The 14,243-nt window shown below is 33.3% G+C and overlaps 1 protein-coding gene and 1 long non-coding RNA gene across 2 annotated transcripts; both read left to right on the top strand.

Moving 5' to 3' along the window:
* Positions 1–5,061: 5,061 nt before the first annotated feature.
* LOC126764993 (uncharacterized) lies at positions 5,062–6,186 on the top strand. Its single transcript, XR_007668211.1, has 4 exons — positions 5,062–5,301; positions 5,356–5,482; positions 5,541–5,718; positions 5,780–6,186. It is a non-coding gene; the product is annotated as an uncharacterized LOC126764993 (long non-coding RNA).
* Positions 6,187–10,401: 4,215 nt separating this feature from the next.
* Positions 10,402–11,958, top strand: LOC126764919 (putative nuclease HARBI1). Its single transcript, XM_050482597.1, has 5 exons — positions 10,402–10,689; positions 10,749–11,068; positions 11,206–11,261; positions 11,328–11,475; positions 11,550–11,958. Exons 2-5 carry the CDS (start codon positions 10,972–10,974, stop codon positions 11,678–11,680), a joined length of 432 nt encoding a protein of 143 aa, XP_050338554.1. The 5' UTR covers positions 10,402–10,689; positions 10,749–10,971; the 3' UTR covers positions 11,681–11,958.
* Positions 11,959–14,243: the final 2,285 nt, after the last annotated feature.

Here is a 14,243-nt window from a genome sequence, read left to right on the forward strand (position 1 = left end):
TAAAACTGTAGAACACTACATAAAAGTGCTACACATAATAAACACCACAGAATACGAACGAACTATGGAAATAATCAAAACCAACATTGACATCCTAAAGATATCCAGCAGCGAATCAAAAAATTAATAAATACAATAAATAAGAACTTTATGCTATTAAGAGCAAAAATAGAAAACCTTAACCCACATTTCCGAAGGAAACGGGCTCTCTTAAACATTATAGGAAAAGGTCTAAAAATTATTGCAGGTACAATGGACAGTGACGATGAAGAACAAATAACTAAAACTCTTAAATTACTACATACGAACGATGAAAACTTAACTAACGAAATGAACAAACTAACCTATATAAACAATGTCATGAACTCCCAAATCCAGAATATAACTAACCACATAAACTATCAGCAAAACATTATCGGGGACTACTTAAACAAAGTCAAGAATATTATAGGGAATAAAATTTCAACCATAGAGGACGAGATAACATTTATAGAGCACATATACCAGATTAACAACGACATCTCACTCCTACGGCATCACGTAGACGACATAGGACAGATTATTTTCTCCGGGAAACTGGGAATCATCCCCACAGATATTCTCAGCCAAACCGAACTCGAATTAATCACAGACTTCGACAGTTATACTAATATTAAAGTAGCCATAGCACTTCACGAAGGTAATATTATAATAATTCTCTCTATACCACAATATTCGCAAGATTCACTATCCATGGTGACATTCGTACCCATTCCTGACAAAAATAATAAATCCATAAAGGTTAGCCACTCTGATGTTCTCATAGATTCAGAAAGCAATATTTATAGCACATATATTAAAGATAATCTAAAAAGAAATCTTATAAAAATTAACGATGATTGTTTAAACAAAATACTAAACTTTGAAGAAGCTAATTGCAAAATGCAAACATTAAATACACAAGAGATAAGCGAAATAATTCCTGGAGTACTAATTCTTAAACATTTTAACAGCACAATATCCCATAACTGCAACAAAGCTAAATTAAACATTTCAGGAAATTACTTAATCAAATTCGAAAATTGTGAAATAAACGCGTTAAACAAGACTTTTACAAATGTCAAAATAAAAATACAAGACAAGTTTATTCTACCTAATATCATTACAAAAATTAAAGACAATAGTAATACAACACTAGCAGACATAAAAATTGAATCTTTATATCTGAAGCAAATAGAATACGAAGAAACACTGAAAAATATACTATATACAGATAAGAACTCAAAAATACTTAGTTTTGGTATAGATATCTCAATTATTATATCAATATGTATCTTAATTATTTTTTATATACCTCTTTAAGAATACAAAAACATATATTCCAAATGTACAATTAAAAAATGAAACTACTATAAACAATCCGGCAAAGATAATATAATTTCGTCGGAGCCTCAAACTAACGGTGGGGGTGTTATAAAGAATACTATTTTCAAAGAATACGAATATTTATTAATTGAGTTTTCCAAAGAATTGTTTGTCCAAGTGCATTTTCGCTAACGAAAATGCAACAGTTAATAAAATGTACCACTAATTCCACTAACGAAAATTCAACAGTCAACAACTCCGAAGAATTTTAATAATTTGTATTTATTGTTCATTCAAGTGCATTTCCGCTAACGAAAATGCAACAGTTAACAAAATGTATAATAACTTTATTAACTGTATTACTTTGCAAAATGCACAAGATACATTTCCTAAGAGTTTTTACGCAAGCATTTATTTTTAAGTTATTGCAAGAAAGCAAAATATTAGTATTTAAGAAAGCACAAAATAAAACGGAAGGCTGATTATCGATTAAACCTTCAACTCATTTGTTTAATTTGTCGTTGTTCGTCACTTCGGTGAAAATGAGTTGTTTATAGTTAGTGTATTAAAAAATGTTAACAAAGCAGAAAAATCATTGCAAATCAGATTAATAGCGGGATTCTGTAACCAGTCTCTAGTCTCTATTTGAGACATTTTGAGGCAAAGTCTCAATTTGAGACTAGTTACTATTCACTAAACAGTCTCTAGCGTTAGTCTCAAAATATTGAGACCTGGTAGTTGGCAGGTCACAAAACTAAAAAGAACTCTTGTCTGCCATTTTGAATATACTGAATAGAGATCATCATAGATATTAATCGATTGTCGTTTCTTCATATTTTGTAAGCAACTCAAACATGAAAAGGTTAAAAATAAATCAATTTTACATAAATTTCGTAAATATTATGAAACAAAGTCAACATATATTTTTATTTTTATTGATAATTATGTTTTTTGACTATCTTATAGCAAATTTAATATTTGTTATCGACATATTTATTTTCATTCAAGTGTAAAAACATCTCTGAATAATGAAATGTAATAGATTTTGTGACTGTCACTTACAGAATAGCAATATCATCTCAAGTCTCAAAAATTGTCTCTAACTTAAAATCTCAAATTTAGAGACTTGAGACTGTCTCAAGTTACAGAATCGCACGGTAAATATAAAATAGCTAAGGATAGAATCGAATTTATGTTGTGTGCGAGCGTAGATGGTTCCCATAAGTTGAAATCATTGATAATTGGTAAATCCGCAAAAGGTTGCTTCAAAGGGTTTGAAACCCCATTGCAACATGCTAAATCGCAAAAGTTTTGGATGAATTCAGACGACTTCGGGAGGTACAATCGTTATCAGTGAAGTCATCGAAAATTGGAACGACGATGAGAATACGGAAGATGACGCAGATTTCTAAGTGTCTGATAGTGAAGTTGAAGAACCAGTTATCAAGGAGAATATGCAACAACAGAAAGGGAGTTTTTCGGAAGCAGTTGAATACATCAATACCTTATAAAGTGGTATGAAAACAATAATGATGCAAATCAGATATCACATCCTATTAATATGCTCACGAAAATTGTCAGGAGCTATTACACAAAAGAAAAGAAACAAACAAGTCTCCACCCCTTCTTTAAACCAACCCTTACAAATTAATATGTACATACATGTGTATGTATGTATAATGTGAAAAAGTACAAACTAAATCTTACCGTGCGATTCTGTAACTTGAGACAGTCTCAAGTCTCTAAATTTGAGATTTTAAGTTAGAGACAATTTTTGAGACTTGAGATGATATTGCTATTCTGTAAGTGACAGTCACAAAATCTATTACATTTCATTATTCAGAGATGTTTTTACACTTGAATGAAAATAAATATGTCGATAACAAATATTAAATTTTCTATAAGATAGTCAAAAAACATAATTATCAATAAAAATAAAAATATATGTTGACTTTGTTTCATAATATTTACGAAATTTATGTAAAATTGATTTATTTTTAACCTTTTCATGTTTGAGTTGCTTACAAAATATAAAGAAACGACAATCGATTAATATCTATGATGATCTCTATTCAGTATATTCAAAATGGCAGACAAGAGTTCTTTTTAGTTTTGTGACCTGCCAACTACCAGGTCTCAATATTTTGAGACTAACGCTAGAGACTGTTTAGTGAATAGTAACTAGTCTCAAATTGAGACTTTGCCTCAAAATGTCTCAAATAGAGACTAGAGACTGGTTACAGAATCCCGCTATTAGTTTCTGTTTTGTTACGAGTAAAAGTGAGTCCTGGAAATAAATTGAACGTATTATATCACCAAAATTATGTTTATTTCTTAGTTTCTTTTCAAATTCGAAAACCCTTTGGAAAACTTAATATTTCGGAATAGTAAAAACACTCTTGGAACATTTTGGTTAACTTTTTCGCGACTGTACATATAAGTGATCAGGATGACGAAAATGTTGAGATATCTCGATGAAACTTGGTATGTGGGTTCCTTAGTGCAAAAAAAATTGACTTTTTAGATGGGCGTAATCGAACCACTGCCATGCCCATTAACCGAAAAAATATAAAGTGCCATAACTAACCACTAAATTAAGATAAGATGTATAAAGCTGGTACAGAGGATTACCAAGAGGCAAGTGTGGAAAATTTATTTTGAAAAAGTGTGCGTTGCCCCGCCCTCTAACAAGTTTAATGTACATATCTCTTAAACCACTTAAGCTAGAACAACCACATGCTGGATACAAATATTATAAGAACTTCTACTGCCACTGTGAAAATGGATAAATTCCGAGGATAAACCCGCTCACTCCCCATATAACGATACTGTTAAGAACTACTATTCGTTCAGATTCCAGTACACAAATCAAGAAACAATTAATACATTATAACGGAATAAAACTTTGTAAGGATAATGCCTTTAGCGTGTGCCACCTTATGATCAAACATTGTTTAAATGTGTAATATATATAACTGAAATTAAGGGATAATACTTCTCTTATAATGGTATGTCTGTGTGTCAAAAATTAGTTGACTCGGAGCAATACTACCCTTAGCCTCCATATACTTAATATAAAGATATTAAAGATTTTAGAACTTCCGGGTGACGTTGTACCGCATATAACGGTCAATATGTGAGTTATACCAATGAAAATAAGACAGCGTGTGTTATTCATAACAATGTATCTTTGTGCCCAAAATAGATAACTTTGAGCGAAAACCTAACCCCTATATAACTAACATTAGGATTTTCGAACATCCGTGTGACTTTATTCTTCATGGTTGGTTTTACACCTTAAAGTATTTCACTGACTTTGATTCTTGCAAGTTGCGAGAGTATGAAATGCTCGGCTGCAGCCCTTCCTTACTTGTGTTTATATTATCCTTTGTGTGTGGGAATGACTAGAGTAAAATACCGCTATTTCGGTTTTCAGATCCACTAGATGAAATCAAGTCATTGCAATTCAACTTCAGATTAATCCACCTTTTTTTTGGTATTACGATTTTCTACTATTATCATTAACTTGATTAGTGTTGTTGCTTGATGTTGTCAACTTTAAAAATTACGATGTGATAAATTAATAAACAAACGAAAAATTTTAAAAGAAAAATCAAATCAATTTAATTTAATAATCAATTTCCCAAAGAAAGAAAATTATTAAATTGACTTTAGTTTTGATTTCAGTTTCATTGCCAATAAAAAGGCTCTTAAACAATAGGGGTATTCTCTTGCTCTTGCAAAACCCTTGCACGGTGCAAAAATTGCATATATTTCCTCTTGGTGCACCGGCACAACAACAAATACACGCAGAAAATTATTTGCAATGGCTGTAAAATAGGTCAGATCAAAACCTATGTATATTTGCATCCAATGTCACGTAAAAATATAATTGCAACCCTGTTTTAGCTGTCATTTTACATAAAGACATATTACGTCGTTAAATTGTAGAGGAAGGTAAGTTTTAAATAGATTTTAAAATTTCTATTAAATTCTACAGAATTTTTACAGTTTTATACAAACATGAATACCGAAGTTGCGCCCCCAGCGAAGAGGAAAAGGCAGCAGCCAAACAAGAAGTGGAAGGAGAGTGAGGTGCACTCTATAATAGTTTTTAATGGAAGAGGCGGAATTTGAGGTAAGTTTATACATCTTTTTTTTAATGTTTTATTTAATTCGGGTTTCTATTATTTCAGGCTCCAACTGCGCAGTTGTTTTATAAACGATTTTTACATAAATCGCAGTTGGATGTTTCATGGGATCTGGTGCGGTGGAAGGTCCGACATTTGAAGGCGCAGTACCGTAAAGCCAATGACTGACTCGCGTCAACGGGTGCAGGACTACAAAATGAAGCTTACGGCAGAACCATCGAAGGTTAGTATTATACAGATATTTTAAATTTATTGTAAATAAAATATTTTTTTACCAATTTCAGCAAAAATTGCTAAAATGTGTCCATTCTACGACCAGCTGAGGGAAATATTTGGAAAGCGGTTGCCGGCCATGCAAACGTGACTGGTTGAAAGCAACCTTCCTTCGCCTCAGGTATGTCCAGTTAGTCCTGCACCAGAATTCGAAATAGAATTCTTATCAACAACATGGTATCAACATACCAACAGTCAATTCGGCCTCCGAAATCATCTGTTGGACAATTGGCGGCTATCTAAGCAGAAAAAATTGCTATGGAAGCGAAAAAACTGGAGTTTGATAAATATAAATTCGGGGAGGAAAAGAAAATTCAAGAAAGAAAGTCGGATATTGAGTCAAAAAATTAGAAATAGAGTTGAAAAAAATAGAAACTGAGGAAAAATGCAAGATGTTAGAATTACAAATGAAAAAAAGAGTGGCTATGTACGAAATTGAAAAACAAAATGAAAATAAAAACAATTAAATATACTAATTAACATTTGTATTTATTTATGATTATTCATGGCAGTTAGATTATTTCTTTAGGTTTCGTAAGTATGAACTTATATGAATAGTTATATCAAAAATAGAGTTGGTATGCCTAATACCAGTATGTATAACATACATATATTACTAATTAACGTTTTACTGATCACCAAACATTATTGTGTACAAAGATATGCGCTTGGCTTCTGCCTCAGTTATTCGCCGGCCATTTTCATGTGAAGGAAATTCATCTGATTCTTCGTCGTTATCGACAACTATATTGTCTACGTATTCAATATCATTAGAAGTAGCTCGGAAAATGTTATGCAATATACAGCAAACAATAATCCAGTTGGAACATAGAATATGACTTTGTTCGTCCTGAATACGTATTCTTAATTCTTTGAGGCTGCCAAAGCGTTCTTTTAGAATCCCAAAGCAATGTTCAATCCTCACGCGATATCTGCTTTGACGCAAGTTGAATGCTTTACGCTTTGAATAGTCCATTTGTTGTGAATTTGTTCGAAATGGCGTGATAAGAGTGGTCAGCAATGGATAAGCAGAATCTCCTGCTAACCATTGAGAAGAAGAGAAAAGTGAGCCTTCCTGAGTGGAGAGAGTACTAGTACGAAATATGCGAGCATCGTGTACACTACCAAAGTGTCCCGCTACTACATGCCGAATCCTTAACTGGTAATCGCATACAACTTGTGCCTTTATGGAATAGATTTGAAAAATAAGCCAAATGATTAACAACTGGTGCTTCTGCAAGTTTCAATTCTGTACCATCAATATACCCTATACAATGCGGTAGCTCATTGTACGTTGTTTTAACGATATCTTGTCTTTCATTGGTATCAGGCCAAGTGATATATCTAGATTTTAACTCCAAAATTGACGAAAATACTCTTTTTTTAATCTTGTAAAGCGTTTCACCATCTCCTACACCAAACATTGTAGCTACTTTCCGAATCGCCGCACTTTCACCCGATGAACCCAAACGATATAAGGTTATAGCTAACTGTAGTTCTCCTGAAAATTGCCTAATGGATTGAGCATTGTTAAACTGTGCACTATCTTTGATCAAGGACAATAGCGACGCAAATTGATCTCTAAAGACTCGGAGCATTTGTTGGTAACGTCCTTCGTCTAAATAGTCAAAAACATTAGTCCTCCATTCCAAACACTTAGGCACATTTTGATAATTTCCGCGATGGTTCGATAAGATAATTGTAAGACTTTCATTCAATTCATCCATAGTTTTCCAATAGCTATTGTCGTCTAAAAAGTTCAAATTTTTGTTTTTTTAAAGCTTTAAAAAGTGAAATAAACAATTACCATCCAGATGTAGTAATATATTAGAAGCAGCTTCTTCAATGAACAAGTTTATGTTTCTCAGAAGTTTGTGGCATTTTTAAAAAATAGATTCGTTAATCTTTCGCAATTTGTTTTGTTTTGTTATTTTTTACACAATATTCGTTAAACGAGTCATGCACAATAGAGATTCACAAAAGTTTTGCATAATAGTCATTCACAATAAATTGACCGAATCAGCCGTTCATATATCACTAGATTCGGCAATGGGTGCTTAGTGCTCTTGTATATTTCGGTATAGTATTTTTGCAATCTGCAATCTTGCAAGAGCAAGAGAATACCCCTAATGTTTATTGCAGATTGATAAGTTATGAGGTATAATTTTTTTTTATATGAGCTGAAAAAACTTTACCACAAACTCTGCATTTTGTTGTTTAGTTGTTATCAATAATGCTTTTTGAAAGAGTTTAACTATGGACTGAAGCAACCTACGTGTTGTTACAACACCTGCTTTTAAATATTATAAACACCATAATTGTGAACTGTGGATGAAACATAAAGGATTGATAAGGAGGAAAACGCTTCAAAAATTTAATTTTACTGAATAAGTATATTCCTAGGAGTAATAGATTGTATCGATTCTTTATGCTGGAAGCAATTCCCACGAACCTTTAATTATATTTTAATGTCTAATTGTAGCTTGTCTCATCCAATTAATAAATTTTACTCCACGAGTTCAACAAATTTTTAATTTTTCTTAGTTTGAAAATATAAAGAAAATAATCTATAATAAATAAATAATAATAATGTGTAAAATGTAATGTAATAAATTCATTCGGGCCTATTACGGTTGTCGTTTTAATTGTCTACAAAAACACTATAAACCGTCGTTCCGTTCCTAAATTCGTATTCTTCAAGTATATCGTAAAGTCAAAGAAAAGTTACCGATATTTTAAGCAGAAATTAAAAAAGTGCGATAACGCCCAATATCGTTATTGTATTAAGTTGTTATTGGTTGTTTTCCAGAAAATAATTGATTAATTCTGTGAATTTAAGTATAATACTACAATTACGCAGTTTAATTGATGGAACCAGCAAACATATGCTAATGTAATTATATTAATCCGCGGGTGCTCTTTGAGAAAATCCTTTAGCTATGTTTGGGTGCAACTTCATAATATCCACCAGTACTTCAAATTGAGTTTTGTTGGTATGTTTTTGTTTCTTCTCTCTAAATTACACATTTAAAACATAATTTAATGCGTTAGTTAGCGACGCTGAAGATAGCCTAAGTAAATTTCACACTTAACTTAAACAAACAATCAAATTCCCGCATTATAAACACAACAGACAGAATTCCATAACGAAAAACTGATAAGCATAACAAAACTACCTTTGTTCTAGCAAGATAACAGGGCCCGAATCGCGGCATTCGAGATCAAGAGAGCTATTGTATCGAAACAAATTTCGTGACGTTTCGAGTAGCCGGATCGCCGCACTCGATACGAAGCGAATCTAAATTAGCTCACTGTAACAGACCTGGCCTCTCTACAAAAAGCATTTACGAAGTGTCAAATTGTGAAATCAAAACAAAAGAAATCAAAACAAAGAAAGTTGTTGAAGCCGTGCTATATTTTTTTATAAAGGTGAAATACTATTGTTAGGCTATGTTCGTAAATGCATCATGACGCGCATCATGACGATTGCATAACAAACAGAACGTTCAGAAATGCAATATTGCAACACTGCAATAATCAAGCGTTCAAAAAAGCAACACTTCTATCAACTGTCATACATAATTTCTATCAAAAAATTGTTTACTGCATTTAACTACGATGTCTGACGAAAAGTAAGTGCAAAACTGTTTTATTTTAATTTTTGTATTGAAATTTAGTTAAATTATGTATGTTAATAATAATTGTATAAATTATTATTTTTAAATTTTTAGTGAAAATCTCAGTAATGCGGAGACGTAGTTATTGCTGAGAGTACGGTGAAATATGGAGGACGAATTTAAATCCGGTAGAAAGAAGAAAAATGTATTGTTTTGAGCGAAATTAAAAATGTAAATCCACATATAAGACTGGACAGCACCACAGCGCAAGGAAAATTCTTAAATCTCTTGGTAACGTACAAGCGCATTAAGAAAAGAAATAATTCTTCCGGTAGAGAAGCTACATCCTGGAGGTATTTTGAGGACTTCGACGAAGTTTATGGTACAAGGCACTCAATTACTCCTCCAATAGCAAATTTGCAAGCCTCTTTGGATTTGGTACCTTCAACGTCGCCCACATCTTCAAGTGAAGTAAATGAGTCGCCAGATTCTCCACCGACTAGCAGTCAGAGAGCCACTCGTCCTCGAGCGACGTCTAAGAAAGACATTTTAAAGTTTTTCGAAGCAGAGGCGGTTAAAGAAGAAGCTCGACATAACGAGGTCATGGCTATGGAGAGGGAAAAGCTGTCTCTAGAAAAAGAAAGAATAAATGCTCTACTAGACATGAAATCGGTGCTGGCAGATTATTTAAAAAAATAGTGTTAATATGAATAGATAAGTATTTGGCCTGTGGTAGAGAACTGAAATGTACCTTTTTATTTTTTATATCTGTAAGAAGTTCAACTTATTTTTTTATTGCAACTAGGTTTAGTTAAATAAATGTTTTTTCTTCTAGAAAATGTCCTCGGGAAACGACTTTATTGTTTTAATAAATGATTTGTTTTTAGGTATTTTTCTTTTTAAAGACAAACATTTGTACCTACAAATTTTTCTTTTTGACTTCAATAGCCTTCTTTTTCTTAAATTTAAAGAAAATCTATCATTTCTTTGCTCACAAATTTCGTCTAGTATTAGATTCAGCAAAATTTCCATTTTAGTATTATACGCGTTCAAAAATGCAAACAAATGTATCTGCAAATTGTCAAAAATTGTATAAGAAGTATCAAACGTCAAACTTGCAGTGTTGCAACTGTTGCTTATGCTGCAAGTCATGATGCATTTACGAACATAGCCTTTTTCTCAAAAGTGATGCATCCAATAATTTTTTTATATTCGTCTTCGGAATCTGAGGAAGAAAACGTGCAGCAGGTCATAAGGAACCGAATGCGAGACAAAAGCAATCCCTTGGCATTGCCGGCGGCAGCGTAAGGAATAATAATTGTGTACAAATTAATTTCAATTGCCTACATGTTTATATTTACAGCTTCAGGAAACGGTTCAGACTCTCTAAAAGTGCATTTAACTACGTATTGGCTGAACTCAAATTTGAAAGGCATTTGTCAACCGCAGTGGCACCAATGATTCAACTGGGAGCGACTTTGTCCCTTTTGGCCAGTGGTGGCTACTAGCACTTGGTGGGAAATGAATTTTTGATAGGAATATGTCAAAGCACTATTTGCAAAATAATAAAAAATGTAATCAGCGAAATGGAAACAAAGTTGCGCCCCCAATTTATTAAATTCGTGCCCGACAATCTTTCGGAATGCACGAAATCGTTTGTTGAAAAATACAAAATTCCTGGAGGTAAGATTAGCGCTTTTATTTTGGGTAAAATGAAGCGCTTTTAAAGCTGAAGCATACTTAACATATTTAAAATTATGTTTATGCATGCAGTTATTGGAGTATTGATGGCACGCACTGTGGGCTGCAAAAACCAACAGTAAATGAGCACATGTTCTTCAACAGGAAAGGATACCATAGCCTCAACTCAATGACAGTAGGTTGCATATAAAATGTATGCACATACACATACGTATACTTATAAACTTTAATTTAATTACAGATATGTGACCATGAATACCGCATTTTGGCCATTGACTCAAAGTATGGTCTAGCCGCACACGATTCCTTTGTGTGGAAGCATTCGGCACAACGAAAGTTTTTGGAGGAGCAATTTAACCAAAATAACTTCAAAAATGTTTGGCTTTTAGGTAATATAACTTTTTATTGTACTGTTATGCATATATGTACCTAAATTTAAAATACATTTTTTGTAAATCAATAGGAGATTCGGGTTATCCCTTGGAGCCGTGGTGTTTAACACCATTCAGGAACCATGAAGAAGGGTCTACTCAAGCTCGGTTTAATGAGGCTCATTCTAAAGCTGTGTGGTTGAAAGAACCATTGGTATCCTAAAGGGCCGTTGGAAAATTCTCAGCAATGACAAGAGAAGCCGTTACCAACCTGAAAAAATGGCACAATTCGGGAATGTATGTGCAGCGTTGCATAAAATATGCATACATTTCAAAGATGCGTCGTATTGCAGAGATTATGCACGTGAAGCTATTAACACAGAAGTGGATATGGGAAACGAAACTCATTTAACCAAAATTGGACACAAAATTCGAAACCATATAATATTGGCGCTAGAAAATACAATTTGAATAAAACAAGTGTATGTATGTTTATTATTATTTGTATGTATATTTATTTATTTTCTTTTAAGGCTTCTAATTGTATTCGGCTAATTTGCAGCTCTATTGCTTTGACTTCCATATAAGCTTTGTGAGCTTCCTCTTTCATTTCCATCGACCTCTCCTTCAAAGCTACATATAAGCTTGTCTAGTTTTGCGCCTATACTCTGCTGGTAGCTTTCAAACGCGATCATGTTTTCTTTAATGAGGGCCAGCTTTTCATCGGCAGCATCCTGTTTGCTCCTCTTCGTAGCGCTGCGACTAGTAGAGGGTTTCGGTGGAACGTCGTCTTCGTCACTGTATAAAAGCTCTGCCATAAGCTTTTCGACAGGCTCTTTTTCAGGGGTGGAGTTGCCAAAAGTTCTTACTTCTCTCAGGCCTTCTACCGCAACGTCCATGCCGGTAGCCTGAAGCAGTTGCTCCTCTGCTGTTGTTAGGTACTTTTCTTCGTAAGGACCACCACCAGTTCGCTGCTTCGACGCTTTGTTGAAAGACAACTTCTTTTTGACCTTGTGCTTTTGATCAGCAAATACCTAAGTGTATATGTATATAGAAAATATATTTGTCAAGACACTTATCAAAAGAGGAAATGCATGGAGATCTACGTACTTTCCGCCAAGACTTAGCATCCTTCATTGGTGGACCGGCCGCATTAAGCAGGACCGCCAAGGAGTCCCACAATTTATTGGCAGCAGCTTTGCCCTGACCACAATTCGGCAATATATTTTTGGCCAAATCTTGATGCCGAAGCATGTATTCGGCCATTAAATTCTTTTGTCTCATGTTGATTTCATTAACATTTGTCCTAAAAAAAATGATTCTATTTATAAAATAGTCAATAACATAAACGTTAACTTACATTTTATTTGACTTTTCCTGAGTAGACTCACGACGTTTGAAAACTTTTGAATTAACGATTGCAAATTATCAATCGAATGACATTTCGTTAGGTTCGTTTGAATTACAACTCGTTATCGAATGACAAAATGTCAAATTTCGAACGAGTGTACTCGATAACTAGTGCCGCAATCCGAAAACTGGAAATTTCGAACAATTTCACTCGTTCACGAATGACGCGATTCGGGCCCAGATATCGAATTACAACAAAGAAGTTGCAAGCAGATAACAGCAGCCGCATTTCATAAGTATAAATAGCACTAAGATTATAAAATGCAGTCAGTAAGAAATTATGAATAAAAAAGGCAACACGAAAATAAGTGTACTGCCCAAATAAATATAATTTCTTTTACTCGCGACAAACAACAGTTTGTTAACTCGTTCTCAAGTATTTTTTTACATAAATATTTATAAATGCTCCATTTTTGCCAATTTACGCAGTTTACTGATCAACGGATAGATTTCGACAAATATTTTCGATTTTGCGGTTTCAATGATTTCGAAATTAGCGCCATCTATTAGCCACGAAATGTGTTTTATCGAGGCGGCAAGTAAGTTCAACTGCATCGAAAACTTAATTTTCGGTACGGTTTCAATGATTTCAATGTAATAATTTTCGATCGAATTGCCAAGTTTTCGATCGAAACGGATTCAATAATTAGACCCATTCACTGCATTTCCGAAAAAGTCCGGAGAAACACGCATTTAATATGTGTTTATTTTTTTGCTCCGGAGGACCCCCTCTATCCGTACATACCCATTTTAACCCCGAAATCGGGGGATGTTATTCTAAATCGGAGCCAGAAAAAGCCGGAATAGGGAATATAGTTATATATTCATTTGTCGCAACGAAATCTGTTGCCAAAAAGTAACTAAAATTTGTAAAATTTCATTTTTATATCTATGTATGAAGTTTTTTTAATATATATTTACAATTCAAAATAAATTAAAAAAATGGTGATCAACAAAAGCTAGAGCAAGAGGGGTTATTATTATCATTGTCTTTTTAATATATATTTAAATTCTGATAATGGTTCAAATATTTTTTGCAAAACAAAAAATAACAACTGCAGATACAATTGTGCTGTTGGATGTTATCATATACTATGTTTATACGTACAAATTAGTCGCATTAATTAAAAGCGCTTTCACTCCATACACATTTCCCCTACAGCCCTGACAGACGAGCAAAATTAATACGCATTAAGCTAATGTGCATTGTAATTTTATGGTGACAGACGGCAGACTTGTGCATTTAGACAGCTAATTGTGAAATTTGTTTATTTATTAAAACAAAAAAGTGAAGTAAAAATTAATAAGAGAAATTATTAATAGAAATTTTAGTATTTTTGGAAAATCAAAGTGTGCGAAAAAGTTAAGAATATTGG

Source organism: Bactrocera neohumeralis, unplaced genomic scaffold, assembly GCF_024586455.1.
Source record: "Bactrocera neohumeralis isolate Rockhampton unplaced genomic scaffold, APGP_CSIRO_Bneo_wtdbg2-racon-allhic-juicebox.fasta_v2 cluster10, whole genome shotgun sequence".
Classification (NCBI taxonomy): Eukaryota; Metazoa; Arthropoda; class Insecta; order Diptera; family Tephritidae; genus Bactrocera; species Bactrocera neohumeralis.